The 19886-nt window shown below is 38.6% G+C and overlaps 1 protein-coding gene across 1 annotated transcript; it reads left to right on the top strand.

The window, feature by feature from the left end:
* Positions 1–1011: 1011 nt before the first annotated feature.
* On the top strand, positions 1012–18692 carry LOC149148409 (uncharacterized). The gene is made up of 6 exons (XM_089439983.1): positions 1012–1439; positions 1552–2630; positions 2756–2871; positions 15785–16028; positions 16140–17726; positions 17862–18692. Exons 2-6 carry the CDS (start codon positions 1755–1757, stop codon positions 18135–18137), a joined length of 3099 nt encoding a protein of 1032 aa, XP_089296109.1. The 5' UTR covers positions 1012–1439; positions 1552–1754; the 3' UTR covers positions 18138–18692.
* The last annotated feature ends 1194 nt before the right edge of the window (positions 18693–19886 follow it).

Below are 19886 nucleotides of genomic sequence, written 5' to 3'. Positions count from 1 at the left end.
TCCCTAGGTGGCGGTTATGGCACTGCCTCCGATGCTGGGCCAAGTAGACGCTTTGCATGTCAATGATTTTCTTAAAAAAACCCTCTCACCAGAAAACCAAGAATGGTTTTCCGACAAAAACATCCCATTAGAAAAAACTATTATACATGATTACCAACACTAGAAAAAAGTCGTCTAATATGAAATATTAAAAAAAAACAACAATATAATTTCTATATAATATCAAATATCACATAAGACAAACAAGATACTTAAATCAAATTTTAACTTATGGTTACCGCCCTCATTAAAAGAAATACGGTTTCGAACCTCGTAAAAAAAATGGTTAAACAAAAAACTTATATAAAAATATGAATTAATGTAAATAATTACGATGAAGTTAATATTATTTATTGCTGATTAATAAAATAACTGTTTATTGGTGTGCACGGAAATATTTTGTGATTAATAAAATAACTATTTATTATTGAGTACAGAAATATTTTGTGATTAATAAAATAAAATAACTCTCACACATTTAGTGCTGATTGACATAATCTCTATTGCCACCCTTGAACTGTCACATTCATAAATTTGAGAATTATTATGATCGTTGAAACCCTAGATTTCTAAAATCTCGTAAATTTGAGAATTTATTATTATAATCGTTGAAACCCTAAATTTCTAAAATTGATAAGCATCTATACATGGCTATGGCTATGCATGATGACGAGTCCATAAACACATCATTCCATGACACAAACATGAAAGCCGACAGCGACCGACGATTCCCGCGGGAAAGGGCAAAAGCCGGTGGTGGGTCCCCACGCTTGCGGGGCCCACTCGAAACCCAGACAGCGGGATGATGTGGCCCAACTGATTGAGCGGAGGCCAAAATTTATTTAATTAAGCCTAAGCGTGGGGACCCACTCGAAACCCAGACAGCGGGATGATGTGGCCCAACTGATTGAGCGGACGCCCAAAATTTATTTAATTGAGCCTGCTTCACATTATTAAATATTTTTTGAAAATTTCTCTAGCTTTTCTTTCTCTACTAAAGGCCAATCGGTATGGCCAAGTGCAACACCGACTTCTGAGGGTTTTCAATTTACTGACGTAAAACTCTTCCGTCTTTGCTCAAATTCCTCGACCTTTTCCTTCGCAGAGGGTTTTGACATTGCTGAAACAGACGCTTCAGGAGTGGTATTTACTTAGAAGCTGCAAAACTCGGCCTTAGTACGAGGGTTTCATTTATTTTTTTCTGTTTCTGTGTTTCAACCTCTCTATCGGCGTATTTTGTATAATTGTTAGGCCACCGCAAGGGTTTGAAGGTACAGCTTGCACAAATTCGCTGAAAGATAGCTTGCCTTGAAATTCTTCGGCCGTGAAATACTCTTCGTGTAAAGATCGGCTTCGGATCCCTTTTCTGTGGACGCGGCTTACAAATTTTCCCGGGAAAGGTAGAATTTCGTTGAAATCTGGGTTCTCTGGCTTGTATCTTTAGAACTGGTGGAATCGGCTTTAATTTATGCTATGGAAATTGATTGTAATGGGAATTACTGGTGTTTGCAGCATTGAGTTCGTGGTTAATCCTTTTATCGGAGTTTCGAGGTTTCGTGTAAACGATCGGGTTTGAGTATCTTCGTTTGTTGTGTTTCGGGTACTGCTGAAAGCCTGTGGGGTTTCTTGCCGGGTAAGTTATTTTGGTCAAAGATCGTGCTATATATTTCCTTGAACCCGCTTTGGACAGTTCGAAGCTGAGGAAATTCACCAAGATGCACAATCGGAAAAATGAAATGGCCTGTTTAAAGAAAGAGGATGCAGAATCCAGGCAGTCGGAGGGTTCGTCCTCTGAGTCGCAAGGTTCAGAGGCAAGCCGAAGGGGAAATAGCGTGGAAATTACAAACGAACAGACAATTTTCAAGATCGGCCAGATTTCAGAAAGTTCTTGCAGCGGCCTGCCGCAAATTCATCCCCACGCTGTCAATGTTTCTGTTTCCTGCACCACAAGTGTTTTGGACGAACGGAATTGCTCTGTCGTGGATTGCATTCCTTCCAGGAGTGTTACACATTTGACGTCTCTCATTGATTTGTCTGGTTCGTCAGCTTGCAGTGCTAATTATGTGCGGGGAGGCCGCTTATTGGGTAAAGCCACGGCCGTTGCTCTGCAAGTCCCGGCTTCCCCGCTGCACGAACCATCGGCAGTTGGAGCCTCAGTGGTTCATGTCGCTACGACGTCTCGTTCCTTCTTTCCGCCTCTAGGAAATGCAGAATCAAGGTTACCAGATGGAGGATTCAGTAGCTGCACTGTTACTTCCTCTGTTGTAGAATGCAGAATGCCCGCGGAGCCCAGATTAGAACTTGGCAGCGGGCATGATGGTGGGAATGGTGGCGCCGAGGTGCAGCCTAGTAATGATAGAGGGCATCATATTAGTATTGCACGAAGGCTCACTGAAGTGTTGCAGGGCACAGGAGATGGGGATTTGTTGCTTCAACAAACTGAAAGGGAAAATGGAATGTTGCAGTGGCTTCAAGCTTTAGATTTACAAGTAATGGGGGCATGCCGTGCAGATGAGAGGCTGAGGCCAATGTTACAACTTAATGTTTCCTGCTCCGGTGCTGATGATCGTCTTCTAGCTCAGCTTAGTCAGGCAAGAGCCATTTCCCCCCTATTCAGTTACGATTAGGTTCAGAAGAAGTCCTATTAGAATTTTATTAGTTCTAAAAAAATACTCAAATTGTATGTAGTTTAATGTACTTTAACATGATGTTGCAGCATTTCAAGGCACGAGAGCTTGGGATGCTTGCTCGTTGCCTGTGCGTTCCACTTGTTTCAATCCGTGTGGGAAAAGTAATTAAACAAGGCAGCCTATTGTGCCCAACTTCGACGAGGTATGTTTCTTTTGTTCAGTTCAGTTTTACTTCTATTCGAAAGTAGTAAATATTCGAGGATTATAGAAATGTGTTGGTACCTTTTTTTTTCTTAACCTTTTTTCCCTTTTATTTTACATGAAATTCTTTGGGAAAAGTCTTAGGTTGATCAGATTCTTGTATTAAGTATATTTTTAGAAAGTGACAGAACACCTTGAAAGAGGCAGATATGGTTTTTAATGTGTTGATTATGCCCACTAAAAGTACTCAAGTGCTCCACTGGAATTCTCTCGGTGGCAAATTGGTCTCCCAGCTGGTGTGACTGCAGATTGGCCGTTTCTGCTTCCTGCCTGGATTCGGCTGTTGTGTTTTTGACCCAGACTATTTGAAGAACATTGTGCGTAAGAAAATGCCTTCTATATTCACATGATTCTGGTGTCATTTCTATTTTCTGAAATGGTGCAGTCTTCTTCTTCAGATCACCACTTTAGTAATATGTATACATTTTCATTAAACTGTTGCTAACCAGGATCCTTTTTTTCCATATCAAGGGATGTTTAGCCAAAAGTGAGCTATACCCACAAAAGTATCTATTCTGGTTGGCATTTCAAGAAATCTATAGCTTAGCAATGCTTGTAGGTGGAAGCTAAAAGTTGGATGTAATGTTTGATTAGTAGAACTTAAACTGCATAAATTAAATGTCCAGGTTCTTCTCATCAGGTAATTAGTAATGGTGTAACTATCTTGTAGTGTAGGAAAAAAGTGGCATTATAAAGAGTTTGTTAATGTAGAATTTCATCTAGCTATGGAAGGCTGGTGTATTTCCAGAGGAGTAAAATCTTAGAAGTTTCTGTAGGTTTACAGTGCAGCAAACCTGAGGGAAGACTTGCAAAGTAGAGACCAAACATGCAAGTATGTTAAGCCATATTGCATGCCAGTTTTCAAATAGGTAAAAATTATATTTCACATTAAGATGGATAAAATTAATGTCCTGAGAAAGTAATTGATAATCTGGATAATATTAAACATTGAGGCTGTGACATCTCCTTGCTAATATTCCTTATCACAAATAAATTGTAATTAATAGAAGGGTTGAGAGAAAGGGACACAGATTCTAGTGCTTGAGGAGGGAGATTGCTTGAGGAAGGGGTTGTTTTAAATAACAGTCCTGGTTGGCTTGAGTGGTTTTAAATGGGCAGACTCTGCAATAAATTCAACTGAAAAGAAGAGGATAGGCCCAAGTGTTCTTTAAACTTCAACCATAAGAAACAAAGGGACAAAAATATTGAAGACAACATGGGCTGTGTTGTCCAAGGCGTTTGACCTGCATGGGCCTAGGAAAAAGGAAGATGGTTGATTTGTTGGGGAAGGAACGAAACAAGTTGAAGAGGGTAGAGAAGATAGGAGGGCATATGCTAAGCAGGGAAGAAAACACACTTGAACTCTCTCCGGCATGCACAGTGGAAAGAAACAATGGTGAGCATTGGAGAAATTCCTCCAAGGGTTGGAGGTATTAAGAGAGGATTCACTCTCACACATATGCAGAGTAAGAGAGTTACATGAGCAACGATCAAGACACGGTGATCAAGCTTTGGAGAAAGTGAACCAATTGAGGAACCTTCGATGAGGCTTGCCTGGTGAAAAACATTGTGGAGAGCAGTGGCTTGCCCGAAGGGTGAAGAACCACTAGAAGCTTGTGATTGATGAACCACTGGCTAGGAGAGAAACCCTAGGTTTTGGGAGTTGATAAAATTAGCGCACACTCTTGCTAATGAATTACCTAGTAAACATGACATCGATGCTCATACAATAACTTATCTGCTGAATAATCTTCCTTGATGTGTATCCTCTTCTCTTGAATGCCAACTAAAAACTCTCTGCACTGTGGTATATTGGCATGGATGTTAATTGTGTCTTAAGGGACTGGGTGAGAAACGTGTGTAGCTAGTGGTTGAAGGCAGTGTGGCCTTGTGGCATCTTGTTTCAGTTGTTGTGTTGGTTGAATTTCCTCTTAAGGAGCACTCCACCTCAAGCACTAGAATTTGGCTCGAGGTGACAGATACAAGTAACAGTGGTTGTAGCTCGTTTATGGTTGGGTGGAGAGTGAGAGTCCCACTCTTAGTTGCTAGATCTCTTATAAGATAAGTATGCATAATCATATGTTGTGTCTGTGCTTCTCATGTCTCTGCTTATGGTGTTGAGCGAATGTAATGTTAATGATAGGGGCGTTGTTTCTCGTATGAGCAAGAATGCCACTAGTGTACGTGTAGGCTTTGTGGAATGCTTCATTTTCATGTGAAGAGGTTCATTCCTTGTGGATGTGTTGATCTTGAATAATCTAAGTTTGCATGAATATAAAGAGGTTGAACAATGTGCAGATGGGTAAATCATTTCTATTAACTTGTTGGTATATCTGCTTTATAAATGTCTTGGCTATTGGACAAGTTTCTGTGCATAAGCTGAAGAGGGATACCATTGGTCACACACACACACACACACACACACATATATATATATATTATGCAGGTTGTAGGCCGCGAGGGCCTTGTAAAAATATATGTATGTCAGGACATTATAGGATTAGAACCACCATAGGTTTTTGTCCATAAGCTTAGGAGGGATAACGTTGGTCATATATATATATATATATATATATATAGAACAAGCCAGGAAGGGTCCCTTAAAAACCATCAGATTGAAGCCATTGTTTGCCACGATAATACATGGCTAAGAGGTAGAGCACTCGGGAAAATGGGGCTTAACCTTTGTGGGGTTGGGTTAAATGGTGCGTTCCACCCGGGACAAAGTGCTTTTAACTTGCGTTGTTCGACAGTGGAGATTCATTGGTGAGCAGACATTGGGGGACCCAAAAGTGGACCCTATTGTATCAAACGAGGATAGGCCCTTGAATATCATCTATTGAATAGAGACGAGATAGGGCCGTTGGATTCAAGTGACGAAATCAAGAATAGAAACATGAATGCCGACCTCCCCAGTGACGTCATAGGGAGGAGGGGGGTTCATTATTAAATCAGGACTGTCGAGATTGGAGAGTTCACAATAGCACACGTGTCCCAAAACTGTAGTCCCCAAAAGATTCGAGGGAGCAATAAGGGAAACTCCTGAGATCAAGTTCCTGGGATGAGGTGGTAGTGGGGCCAACACCTTGTGCATAACGTGGAGAAAACCCTCCAAAACTATCTCAGTGGGGAACACCATGAATGGTTTGGTGTTCAAAGCAGGGTTGCGAGGGAGCCCACCCCCCATGCTCGCTCCCAATTCGCGCTCCAAGCTGGAGCGACATCGTAGCGTCTTGGGAGTGTGCTCCCTAAAAATAGCGCTCCTTACCTTTTTGGGAGCGTTTAGTCTTTTATGCAATTTTTTTTTGCAGTAATATTCCAAATGTAATTTTTTTTCAAAGAAATAAATGAGTTTTGAGTGGTGCAGCCTAATGATCAAGCCTATGGCCCTAGTATTGATATGCAATTCATGGTAATGTTAAATTCTTGAAGTAAAAGTGACATTCTCCTTGATCTTCATTTCATCCTTTTATTTAAATTTTTAAAATTACCATGAAATGAATTGAGATGTTTGAGAGTGGTTCCGACCTCATTGAATTTCATATGGAGAAAGTAGAATTTTAGATTTCATTTAAAATTCAACGGACTTATTAGTTTTTCAGGTTTTCATGATTGGGGGAATTGCAATGTTTCGGTTGGAGTTTGTCATGTATTAGGGTATGGAACTCATATTTAATCAAGAGCACCAATCCCTCTATGTACCTTGATGTTAGTGACATTGGTTGTCGAACTCCTCTATCATGACCCCCCCTAAAAATGTAAGCATCATTTAAACAAAATAACGACTTGACACATTTTCTATCTTATGTTAATGCTTAGAGGGTGATATTAATGGCAAAGATCCCTATACAGATCCAAAGGTAATGAAAAATATACTTCTGGATATTAATGCTTAGAGGGTGGTATTAATGACAAAAAACCTGATTTTACAACAAGACTAAAAACTTAGACATTTCTTGTGGTGGCAAGAGGCCCAAGCATTAGCAATAGATAATAGATTTACTTGTCTTTTCTAGTTTCTAGTAGTTTTTATAACTATTGACTCTTTCATATTTATTATGATATTTTTTGTATGACAATTTAAGTTTGAAGTTGGCAATTATAACTCATTAGTAATGAATTATGAATATGATGCTTCATGAAAGTCGTTTCATTTCATTCTATAACATTTCATTTCATGTTAGATATTATTTGTTGTAATGGTTACACTTAGCTTACAAGTACAACTTTGGTGATCAATGATGATAAATGTTATATATTGAATTTTGAAAGCTTGAAACTTTAAGATTGATGAATCATGAGACTCAATATGTTGTATGTTACTAACTTGTGGACGTGGTTGATGAAGATCATAACTTCTAGATAATTGTTGTTATATGGTTCAATCTATGTTTTTTATATCTAATTCATCATTTTACATGCTTTTGTTAGACATATATGCCTCAAAATATAAAATATATATATATATATATATATATTATGTAAAAAACGCTCTTGGAATCGCTCCCAAACTGGGAGATTTTGAAAATCCCGCTCTTGCTCCCACGTAACCTCAGTTCAAAGGTCATGTGGGACCTTGTCCACATAAGCGGAGTGACGATGGATGGTGTCACCCAGGACCTCGAAAGAATTGGATGAAGGGTTGGGACCTATCACCTATGATGATTTGGCACAATGGGCTAGTGTTTATGACATCGGCTTCGAGGGGCCCACACCCATAATGCTTTTCATATAGCATGTATGTCTTGTTAGTTGGGTCACACTCATGATATAGTGGGTCTTACATGACCACTGACCAGTATGAGTAGGTTGGTAGCTGTGTGGATTTACCACATGGCTGGTGACATGGTGGATGATTGAGGTAGCCATGTGGGTGCCCGTGGTAGATTAAATGATATGGCAGTATTTGATAGGCTAGCTTTAAGTGGTTGTATATTTTGATCCGAATGGTGACATGGTGGACGATTGAGGTAGCCATGTGGGTGCCACGTGGTAGATTAAATGATATGGTAGTATTTGATAGGCTAGCTCTAAGTGGTTGTATATTTTGATTTGAATGCTGGATCGGGGCAAATTTTATATTGTTGGAAAGGTCTTGACGAGATGGATGAAATGGCGTTATCCATTTTAAGTTTTAAAGAAGTTGGAAAAGGTCAAAAAATTTGGACCCCATTTCCATTCCTGGACCTTGGAGATTGGGTCAGCATAGTAACTGCTTCCTTTTGACCTTAATTAGGACTGGGGTTTATTATGGGTTTGTTAGAGAGGCTCTAGATAGCGTTGAGAGTAGAGTAAATACTCAATCATGAGTTATAACTCATGATTTATTAGAATCATCACCATAGATTGAATCCACAAGACATGCCTTTCGATCACCTTTACTTCCACTAAACTCCCATTTTGAGGTGAGGGTTGCCATTGAAGGTCCTACATTTGAACAATCAATGAATAGTGGTTTAAGCGAACTCTAAGGCCGTCCATCTCAACTTTGCACGAAGCGGGGATGTTTTTTGGAAGCGGGGATGTGGAAGCGTCTACTATATATATATATATTTTATATTTTTAATTTTTGCATTTATATTAAAAATACATCCAAAATACCAAATTAGTTGTAGAAGACATGAAAACATGCATATTTTTACATAAATGAAGATATATATGGCATCCATTGTACATCAACGAGTAATTATTCCAACATCAACCATCTAGAATCTAGATTTCTCTTCTCTTGTCTAGCCTTTGCCTCCACTTCAACTCTATAGGGATATTAGACAACATTGCCTAATTTTGATCAAACAACTTAATCCAAGCTTTATAATATGGTAAAGAAAGCTTAACATGCCTGATCAATTATTTTGACTTGAGTGAAGGGTATATAATTGCTAAGGACAAAGGAGTTCACCAACACCAACACTGGGGTACATATAGGGCTTGGTGCTCTTGATTAAATGCCAATCACATGCTCTCATACATGATATAATCCAATGAAACGCCACAATCCCATTGATTTTGAAAAGTGTTAAGTCTACCGAATTTTGAATGGGATATGAAATTCTATTTTCTTCATATGAAGTTTGATGAGGTTGGAACCACTACATTCTAAGTCATTTAATGTTAAAATTTTAAGTAAAAGGATGGAAATGAAAGATAAAGGAGAATGTCACTTTTACTAAACATTAACAATGGGGAGCATCTAGGGAGCATCAAGGGGCACTTTGGGAGTATTTGGAAAGTGTAGTTCCTCACATAATAGTTCGAAATTTCGAAAAAAAAGAAGAAAAAGCCCCACGGAACTGTGTGAACTGTCCACCTTCTCTCGGATCCGCTCGCTATCTGCAGTGGATACACACTCGAACATCCACAAATCTACACCCAATCCTTTCCGGATCCACGGATTGGGCCCCTACAGATCCAATTTTCTAGGAATCGCCAAAAAAGGCGGAATCGCGAATCCGATTTTCAAATTCCCGGTTCTACCGAAGGATTGGTGGCAGATCCGTACAAGACGTGATTTTGCTTCCAGATCCTTTGGGGGGGGTGACAGGTCCTGCAACACTGGTCCATCCATCTAAAGTGGTTCTGACAAAAGTTTTGAGAAGTGAAACGAGGTATGAAAGGTGAGGGGGCTTTGCTGTATAAAGGTAGGTTTAGGGTTTAGGTAGGTTAAGTCTTTCCCTATGCTGCATTGGGTTTCAGGAACTGTGGGGATGGAAGAATGTGCTTGGAACAGCTAGAGAAAACTTCTAAATCTTTTAGGCGATATATATTATATAAAAAAAATTAGAATTTATCAAAAACATGAATGATGAAGTATTGAAATAGAACAAGTGTACTGCATATATACTGAAATAACAATTACGTAGTCAAAATATGAATTTTAAATATCATAATATCAATATGGCAAGTACAATTTAAACCAACATGCACAAGGTCCAAAACTTAAAGTCTTACAAGTTGCAGAATTACAACATGATAATTTGATAGTTCATCTTACAAGTCATACAACATAGTTCAAACTCTAAATTCAAAAATTAGTTGTGAGATTCGAAAGTTATGGGCTTCATATGCATGTGTGATTTCATCTAACTGTTCTCTTGTACAGTTCCATGTCTTAATGTGGGATCCAGGGATGTTCAATAGATAAGGATATGGTCATTGACAGTGACCTGTAAAATTGTGGCCCACAAATTTGCATATCCATGCTTTTAAGTCCCCTGATCTATCACTGATTAGCATCATGAATCTCAAAATTTATATTTGCTTCAGCTTGACATTGATTCCAAGGGATTTGGCTTTGGGAGATGTGGGCACATGGATATGTGGGCATGGGTGTTTGACATAGTCTGTAGACTCCTGAAATGCAACACGTTAGGACATGTCTATATAAATATACAGAAATAGACCTAAAGATGCAACTTTTGGAACATTTAGAAAACATTGATACAATCATACGACTGGTAAATCACTGCATAAAAAACACAAGGAATTAGAGAACTTATAGAAGTTTAGAACTAGAAGTAGAACCAAAAACTGCCATTTTCTCAATGGGTTATTTGATGTTATGAAAATAAAAATGTACTACACAGATGGTAGATCATGATTCATAGATAAGACCAAGATTGATAGATGACAAGGATACTGAATACAAGAAGACTGGTACACTCTTTCATGTCACCTTTTGATATAACAGGCACTAAGAGTTTATCTGCCATCTTTTCCTTTTCCCACTTCTGTCAGATGTGTTCCTCAAGACTGGAAGAGGATCATCTGAATATCTGCATACCCTAGTTGGTGCTCAACCTCCCTCAATTCTAAATTATCATTGTTTTTGTACATATTCATTCACTTAGGGACACTTCACATGCTACAATACTTCTACTGGTAAGGCCCAATGAATGCCCCTTGTCTTGCCAAGAGTTGCTCTGGATATCAACTTTACAGAAATTACATGTCCAAAAGAAGGTTTCTTCCCCAGCCTTTCTCCTAGGCTCTGGTGCTCTAGTTACATATTTTCACAAGGGGTATTTCTTTCTTGACTGATCTGTTTTGTGCAGAAATGGCAGCTCTACTTCCAATATTGTGAACACGAACAGTGGTGGACATGGTGGAGAAACAACACCAACACAGACATTCTTTGCTTTTCTTTTTGACCTTAAGTGCTAGTCCTTGATGATTGTGCCATTGTTTCATTGGGATAAATAAAAGGAAAAAGGAGTTTTGCTGTTGGAGGATGCTCCTCTCCGGGGAAAAAATGTAAACTGTAGATGCAGCAATCTCACAGAAATCTCGTTAAATATGGTTTTCTCGGTACCCTCATACTCCTTGAGAGTTGAGCAAACAGCAATGAAACCATGACAAAAGAGAGGTGGCAGTTTGAGGTTTAGGGTTTTTAATTTATGGGAATGGCTTTTTGGTTCTGCAGGTGTCAGACGTGCTGGGGCATGCTGTACCTACATGTTAGAGTCTTAGACACACTGTGTCATGTGTACATCCGTTACAATAGACATGTGATGTGGTGTGTCTGACACATGGGTACAGTGTGTCCAATGTGTTCACAAATTGGACACCAAGATTCAAGCCCCTTCACATAAACCATGAATCTGACACCTTGGCCTTGAACATTTTGTCTGTCCATGGTAAATGACAAATGTTCAAACTTGATAAATTAAGTGCTAAAAGGATCCAAAGATATGTTGACCAGGATCAAAGTGTTATGGACCATAAGTAGGAAGACAAAGGAGGAGGTAGGAAAGAGAGAATATGACATCCTTTCTCTTTTGTTGGTTTGCACGGATTACTTTCTTTCTCATGTATCCATAAGGTGATGTTTAGACTTTACAGAACCTGATAATGCATAACAAAACCCTGTAAAGCAAAATGGTGGTAATTTGGAAATTAAAAAATAACAAAGAATTACAATGACGTATATGTGAATCATTTCAAACTTTAAATAATGAATAAATTCATAAACTCTATGCATGAATTGTTCCAAGGTTTAAACTATGAATAAATTCATAAACTTGAGCATTATCCTTACTTTTGAACTTTAAAGTCAAAGATCTTAGAATTTCATATAAACAGAAACTTGAAAGTTGAAACCGAAAACTTCATAAACCAATCACATGCAAATTTATAATCATTTATAAAGCAAGGGGTAAAGGCTAATGCATTTAATGAAAATGTGCAAACTGATTATATACTCAAAATGAGGAGCCGGGAAAAACATGAATGATAGCCTAAATGAAAATTCAAAATACAATACATAGTGCTTGTATAATTTAACGATAATGGTAAAATCCAGTGTAGCTGCCTGTAAATGTATGACAACAGAGGTTGTATAGCCATTTCTCTAAATCATTTCCGCATTTCTGATTCTTTTGGGTGATCTTTTTGACAAATTGTTTCAAGGATTTCTTCTAGTGGATGGAATTTGAGTATTCAATTGTTTCTGTCAATGTTGTAGTTAGTCTTTAGGAGAGGGAAGAGAATGCCCTCTGTTTGGATTTCTGTTGAGATTTTGGAAGAAATGCACAAAAAGAAAATAACAGTAGGCTTTGCTGCTGTTGTTCAAACATAAACGGATTTGAAAACCACAGATATAACCAGCAAAAACTGTGGTAACCATAATAAACAATGAGAACCTGGAATTCTGGTGAATGCACTTCAGTCTTCAATGCTACAAGATCCCCCCTTCAATCTATTTTTTGCATTGGGAATCTCTCCGATTTCCGGGCAACATTCACAGGTAGAGTCAGAGAGACTGCCGCAATTGAGGTTTGAACTGTTGAGGCAGCTTCATCTCGAGTCTTTGCAAAGGTAAGGCTGATTCCATGTAAGATAAGAGTGAGTGAGGTAATGTGAGAAGTGGATCTAAACAGAAATTGCAGGCAGCATGAAGGGGAAATCTGTTAGCTCTGTGAGAGTGAATGTGGAACAAGAAGTGGAATGAGAGAACTGAGCATTAGAGTAGGGTTCTTAGTGTTTATGGATTTACCAATTGTGTCCCACATGGCCCTTATTTTTATTTTAGTTTTCTTTTTGAATCACCATAAGCCAACACAGTGTGAGGCAACCCTGAATTTTTGAGGGACTTGAGGACTGTCCCTTAAATGTTCCTGATTTCTGGACCAGAATGGTTTGGGTGTGGGCTAAACGTTCTCGAGTTCCCAGTGACCTCCTCGAGCAAATTAGAACATATCTGAGGTGTCTGGTCAAATGCAAGATTGGCAAGTACATCCATTTTTCAGGCAGTGATGTACCCTGGTGCAACATAGACCATTTCTTTTTGATTGTTTTTCTTTGTTTCATTTTCTTATCTGTCCTGCTGGCAGGCTTATATGTTAACAGACTAAGCTGACTTAGACTGAGTCTGCCGCTGACTCTAAAACCAACTGGAGTTGGTTTTGTTATAGTCAGCCAATCCCAAGTACACTGCCTGAGCCATGTATCATTGGAAGCATTTTGAAAGATTGCAATGTGGATTAGGAGTTGTCCTGAGTTTTGAATTATTTACCTAGCATATTTGATTAAGTGCTAGATTCAGATCTGCATCACTAACAGTAAAGTGAGAGGCATGAGAGTATAGAAGCTTCTGAAATTGTCAGACAGTTGTTTTGCAAAAAGAGTTCATGATTTTTTACCGTGTCTTATCTGTAGTTGAATTACAGTTGTCGCGAAAGTGAAGTTTTATAGGGAGTTGTCCCTGCTGATTTGCTTCTTGATTCTTGTCGGAGTTGTTTTGATTTATGTGCAGTTTGATAATGCTTAACTGGAACAAATTCATGAAGCATTGTTTTGCGCCTGTTATGCTTGCAATTTTATTGTTAAGGTGGTCTGATTTGTTTTAGTTGTTATCTAAACTTTGCATATTGTGTTTATCTCAATGTTGTGAACATCGGCTTCGGGATAAAATGTGCAAGGGTCCAGAACCAAAAAATCGTAAAAATTGGGAAAATATCGGTAAAAAATTGGCAAACATCAGCAAAATTAAGATACCATAAAAATATTTTTAAAAATCGGTAAGCATCAGCTAGGCCAAAAAATCGTGATTTCGAGATAAAATCGGGATGCGCAACACTGGTTTATCTCACGTGTTGAGTCTGTTAAATTTTATGTAATATTGTATGATTAGCTGTTAGGTTAATCTGGTTAGCTAGGGGAATATTAAATTCAAATTCTTTCTTATCTACTCTTGAGCTAATATTGTATGATTAGCTGTTAGGTTAATCTGGTTAGCTAGGTGAATATTAAATTCAAATTCTTTCTTATCTACTCTTGTGGAAACTTCTTTATTGCTCACAATTTTTGTTATTATCAGGGTCTACAAATGTCAATGTTGTATTGAAGCTGTTCCAATTGGCATTATAATCAAGGTTGTAATGACTTTCCATTTGCATTAGTGACTGGTCTAGAGAGACGGTTACAACTATATCACTTGAAGTCATGTAGATGTGTGTAAAATGGTTGCTATGTTTATAAATTGCCTGTTAAAATAAAGAGAAGCTTTCAAAGGTCTTATTTTAGGCACTCATTTTTATTTTTATTTTTTCTTTATTTTCTAGCCTTCCCACAGTGATAGTCCATCTGGTCTGTTGGCTGGTGCCAATCTGCTAAATGGCAAGGAACGAAGACAGTGAAACACATCTCTATATAGCTTCATAGCATTCATTCCATCCTTGATCCTCCCTCTCTGACAGCATCTATGAGTGGCTTGCTTCCGGCTCAGGCTTGAGAGAAGTGGGGAAGTATAGATCAGCTTTGAATGAATATCTATTAAGGGCTTAACATGCTACTTTGATTAGAGCCTCTCTGGAATGATTGTTCCTCGCTTTCCATGTTATGTATATTATGGGGCCCTGGTTGATAATGTCAGCTTCAGCTTTGAAGTTTGGCTGCCAGAAAATTGTACAGAGGTGAATGATCTGGGAGATGCTATTTAAGGTACAGAGATTGTTCTTGGTAGATTGTTCTTTATTGAAATTCTATAGGGATAGGAGTAGATATGCTTATTTGCATGTACACACTGTGTCTATTAATTGGAATTAATTTGTCCATATATCTAAGACAATTAAATCCATACAGAACTTGCCCTAGAAATATGAAGTTCTTGACTAAGTAGTGGTAGATAGACTTTTATGGTATCACATATTGACAATCATGAAATGCTGCATCTTGTTAGAGTTCATTCCAAGGCAAATTGGATATATGATATGTTGGCATTATGTGATACTGTAAGTCTGTGACTTGAATATTGTTCGAAAAATACCACAATTTCATTAATCATGGTATTATAACTATTTATAGGATATGATTTTACTTATGTTCTAGGACTTCTTTCATTTAAAAAGAAAAAAATGTATGTTAACTAACTAAAATAAATTTGCAGCCAAAATTTCATTGCCCTTTCATATGTGCACTTGCTTGTACTTTTTAGTCTGTTTTTCTGTGTGCAATCTAAGATCACCATAGAGGTTGGGAACACTTAATGCCAACTGAATCTTTGGTTCAGAGATACCAACTCCACATTTTCCATGCTGATTCTGCCGCATTGAGCTATTCACATCCCAATTTATTCTGCTTACTGGTATATGTACTGCCTGTCATGCAGCTGAAAAATATGTTAAGAAGAAACAACCTGGAACAATCACTTGTATATTCAGGAAATATAGCCTTGTATGAAAATCCTGATGGTTAGAGAGTGGATGATATTTATTAGGCTGTCAGTCCAGGTCATAGTTTGTAAGAGGCTCAATGCATAGAACTTTTGTTTTTGATCATTTGGATTGTGATGTACAATAACTGATATCTTCAATAGCATGTACTGAGGATTTCCTTCCTGTTTTACTCTGCTGCAGAGGTTATTTGAGCCTGACTTTGCTACCTTCTTCTGATCTACGCCTTTCATTTGTTGGAGATGATGGTGTTGTGGAGAGGTTGGCTGTTTTGAGTCCTGGTAATGAGAACTTTAGTGTTGTTATTGAAGGGATTTCATCAGATACTTCTGGAAGATCTTTTTTGTTAAGGTTACCTGGTGGCAAGCTCTCATATTTCTGGCAGTCGGAGAAGTCTAAGTTGGTTGGAGATGAGTTGCTCTCAAAGGTAGACTGCTAACTGTGGTATGCGAATATAATGAAACAGTATTAGTAGTTGAAATAAACTGCCACGTGTGAACTTTGTCTATTAATGCTAATGTCTGGCTCTTTTGTACAGATAAAAGATATCCTTGGACGGAGGCCTTCTCTTTCACAGCTTACTGGAATCCGTGAGTCACGCCTTGATTCATTTGCAACTTATCTAAGAACTTCTTTTCTTGGATCAGTAAGTTCTTCCACCCATCAGGATTCAGTTTCATCTTCACGCAATGTTAGCAGGGTGAACTCTACTGAAGCAGTCTCTGGTTCAACTAACTTGAGCAACGTATCAGCTCCATTTGTAAGACCTTCACAACGCTTCAGACTTGGTTTAAGTCAACCAATGATGCATGGGCGTTCACATGTTGGCAATCAAGGCAGCCTTAGTCCTAGAACTGGTGCTTTTAAAGATGGAGTGATAAGAAATGTTTCTTGTATACGAACTGTGGCCTCATCAAGAGAGAAACTTAAGAGACGCATGGATGTCCACAGCAGCATTTCTGTCATTGGCTGTCCAAGCCTTTCGACAGTGCAAACGTCAAACAACTCTCAGGATTCCAATAATAATGCAACTGATTCATGGAGCACACAGGTCTCAATATCTGTTACTAGTACAAATTCAAATCAGAAAACAAATGATATCTCTGGAAATGGGCATGGTAGGGAGCATATCACTCCTCTGCCACAGCGGTATCTTCATTTGCCTGTTAGCTCTGTAAATGGATTACCTTCTCAACAATCTCTTCCCATTGGAGAAGCTTCTTTCAATCCATTTGCATTTCACCTGCCAGCTTCATCTCATGTGCCAATTTCAGGCAGTTCCATATTTTCACCATACTATTGCCCATGTCCTCTGCGGGCATCCTCTTTACAATATACGATAACTCCCCCATTTTTGCCATCATTGTCAACTGAAGCTGTTAGCTTACCCCCTCCAACTTCGTACTTATCTGTTGGATCCTCTTCTGCATTTATTCCTCCCCTGCCACTAGATCTGCATAATGTCAGTTTCTCTCCAATCCCACTGCCGGTTCCATCATTGGTCAATATTCCAACTCCACTGCAGACTTCAAATTTACCATCTTTCTTGAGTGACCCAGTGGTCAGAGTCCCATTACCTGTTTCATCATTTGTAACTGTGCCCACTCCACAGCAGATATCGAGTTTCACTCCCTTTTTCTCCGACCCCATTGTGCACATTCCAGTGATAGATTTTCACTCCTCTGGTCAGGGTTATCTTGTAAGTGCAGGGCCATCAATCTCATCTGCGATATCTCCAATTCTTCCTGGCTTGCTGAGCACATTGATTCCTGAATCAGGCCCTGCAGATGAGAAAGAAGATTCCCATGCTATGCAACTTTTAACCAGCTTAAGATTTTCATCACCTTGGAGAGGATCTGAAGGTGAAAGCTGCCAGACATCTTTCAAGTCAAGCTTTCCTGCTTTGAGCAAGCATCAGAATGAAACAGAAAGCTTGTATGCCCATTTGGAAGCTCTACGTAATCTGGGAGAACAAGAATCTCTTTATAATCATTGCTCTGGGGTAATATCTGGCACATTAGGTAATCAGAACAACATATGCTTCAGTGTACCATCTCAGCAGAGTGGGTCATTATTGGGAATTGTACCCACTGTTTTGTCGAGTTCGAACTTGTCCTGTTTATATGTAAGTCATATTCTCTTCATTTGTTTTTTTTTTTTAAATATATTTTGACCCATGTTGCTTGAAAACCATTTCTTAGGCATCATTTGCTAGGAATGTAAATGCTGAAGATTTCTAGCTTTTGTTGCTATTTCTCAGGATGTATGTCAGGATGGGAAATCTAAACTAACTACACTAGTCACTGGAAGTCGTGGGCTCTATGGTGGTTCGTGCGATCCGGTAGTCTCATCAAATCTGCTGGCAGGAATTAATCAGAGATCTTCAATCCATAGTGATGCAAATTTGAATTTCCATGTAAGAAATAACATTAATGGACCACAAAATACAGATGGTTTTTTACAACTAGAGGAAGCCTCTTTTGATGAAGAATTTTCAATGGAGGAAGCACAGAAGGAAGACACGAGCATGAAGTAGATATTTACAACTGGAGGAAGCCACTTCCAATGAAGAATTTTTAATGGAGGAAGTGTACAAGGAAGACTCTGGCATAAAGTGATCATGTAAAAGCGCAAGCAAAGAAAGGCAAGGCATGGGTCACATTTTTCCTTGCAAAGACCAAAATTGTATTTGTATAATCTCAGTTCTTTTGTAGATATCTGTACTAATGGGACCAGAGAGGCAGATGGAATAGTATAGTTCTGTAATAACCGCTTATCTTAGTGAAGACGACCTAGAAATTTTGAAAAGCGACAAGCTGTTCGTTACAGCAGCCTATATGTTGTGTTACTGTTGTCTGTTCAAGCATTTTTGCGCTTTGGTAAAGCAAATATCATCTGGCACATTTTGTTTTTTCCTTTCAGCATTATATTGCGACATCTTTGAAGACAATTTTGAGTACTGTAAAACCTGTCATGAAGGTGTCTTACATTGGAGCTCCTTTTTAAAAATAACATGATGCGTCTTTGCTCATGTTGTAATATCTACTTGTATAAGCCTTTATTGGAATCTATTTATCATCTAGTTGTTTTATTCAGCTTTCTTGATGTTATCCTTGAATTGTCCTCGCAGTTCAGATATGGGAATTGAGCAAAGTAACACCTGCCAAAAAACTGAGGAATTATTTTGCACATTGCCTTTTATTGGATAAGCTGTGTCAAACTTATTATTTAGGGAATATTATTTTTGCCTATATAATTGGGGCCCGGCCTTGAATGTGTGTAAGTTTTGGTAAATAGGTGTATATTCGTATTTCTGAATATTGAGAACGATTGTTTGGTAAATAGGTGTATATTCGTATTTCTGAATATTCAGAACGATTGTACAAAATACAGATTGGTCTTTAGCCCTTTAATGTTACATAACCACAAACCAGCTACACATATGCACATCTTATATATAACAACAAAATCCCAACAATAGGTCTGTTATCATGGCTGTATGCAAACCTTGTATTTATAACCTGAGAAGCACTGCTCTTTCCAGCTATCATAATGTCCATTAAAGGCATGACAGGGCGATGAAGCATGGTTGGTGAGCGGTGATGGAAGGTTCTCCAAGCCTGAAACCTGTTGATGCCCGATTGCTATTTTGTCTTCGTACGTTCAAGTGCCGCACGGGTTGCTTCTTCTTATTTACATAGGTTTCGTGCGTTTCTGGGATCTTTGAGCACAGGTCGTGGAATCATAAGAGTGTCTCGGAGAAAACATGTTAATGCCCAGTTATCTAGTCTTGTCTTCGTTGTTTAAGTGCTGCACCGGTTGCGTCTTTTCATTTACATAGGGTTGCGTGGGTTTCTGGCAGCTTTACATTGTGCATGGCCCACACATTGTGGGTTGCCGCAAGGGTTGTTGCCTCTTTACATTGTGCATGGACCACACATGTTTGAGGTAATTGATATGGACCTTAAAACCATGTCTCCAGACATTAGAATTGTTTGCCATGGCCAAGTTGTTAACCCATCTCTCTTTCAAGTCTATTAGATAGTATCTTTTGCCAATACTTTGTCATGTCTCCAGACATTAGAATTGTTTGCCACGGCCAACTTGTTAACCCATCTCTCTTTCAAGTCTATTAGATAGTATCTTTTGCCAATACTTTGTCATGGTCATTTTTTAATAACATTATAATGGGCGACCATAAACTTTTTTTTAATATTCTTTCCCAGGAAAGATATAGTTTTTTTTTGGCCCAAGGGCTAGAGTGAGGTTGTAGATACGAGGCTAA

The sequence above is a fragment of the Pinus tabuliformis genome, chromosome 9, assembly GCF_031772625.1.
Source record: "Pinus tabuliformis cultivar Carrire ecotype Pingquan chromosome 9, CPIR1, whole genome shotgun sequence".
NCBI classification, from domain to species: Eukaryota; Viridiplantae; Streptophyta; class Pinopsida; order Pinales; family Pinaceae; genus Pinus; species Pinus tabuliformis.
Note: the sequence above shows the minus strand (reverse complement) of the source record. Positions and strands in the feature narration are given on the sequence as shown.

Excerpts from the sequence above, each read along its gene's own strand:
- LOC149148409 (XM_089439983.1), top strand. The coding sequence starts at position 1,755 with ATGCACAATCGGAAAAATGAAATGGCCTGTTTAAAGAAAGAGGATGCA. Across the intron at positions 2,631-2,755 it reads TTCTAGCTCAGCTTAGTCAG|CATTTCAAGGCACGAGAGCT; the intron begins GCAAGAGCCATT and ends ATGATGTTGCAG. Across the intron at positions 2,872-15,784 it reads TTGTGCCCAACTTCGACGAG|AGGTTATTTGAGCCTGACTT; the intron begins GTATGTTTCTTT and ends ACTCTGCTGCAG.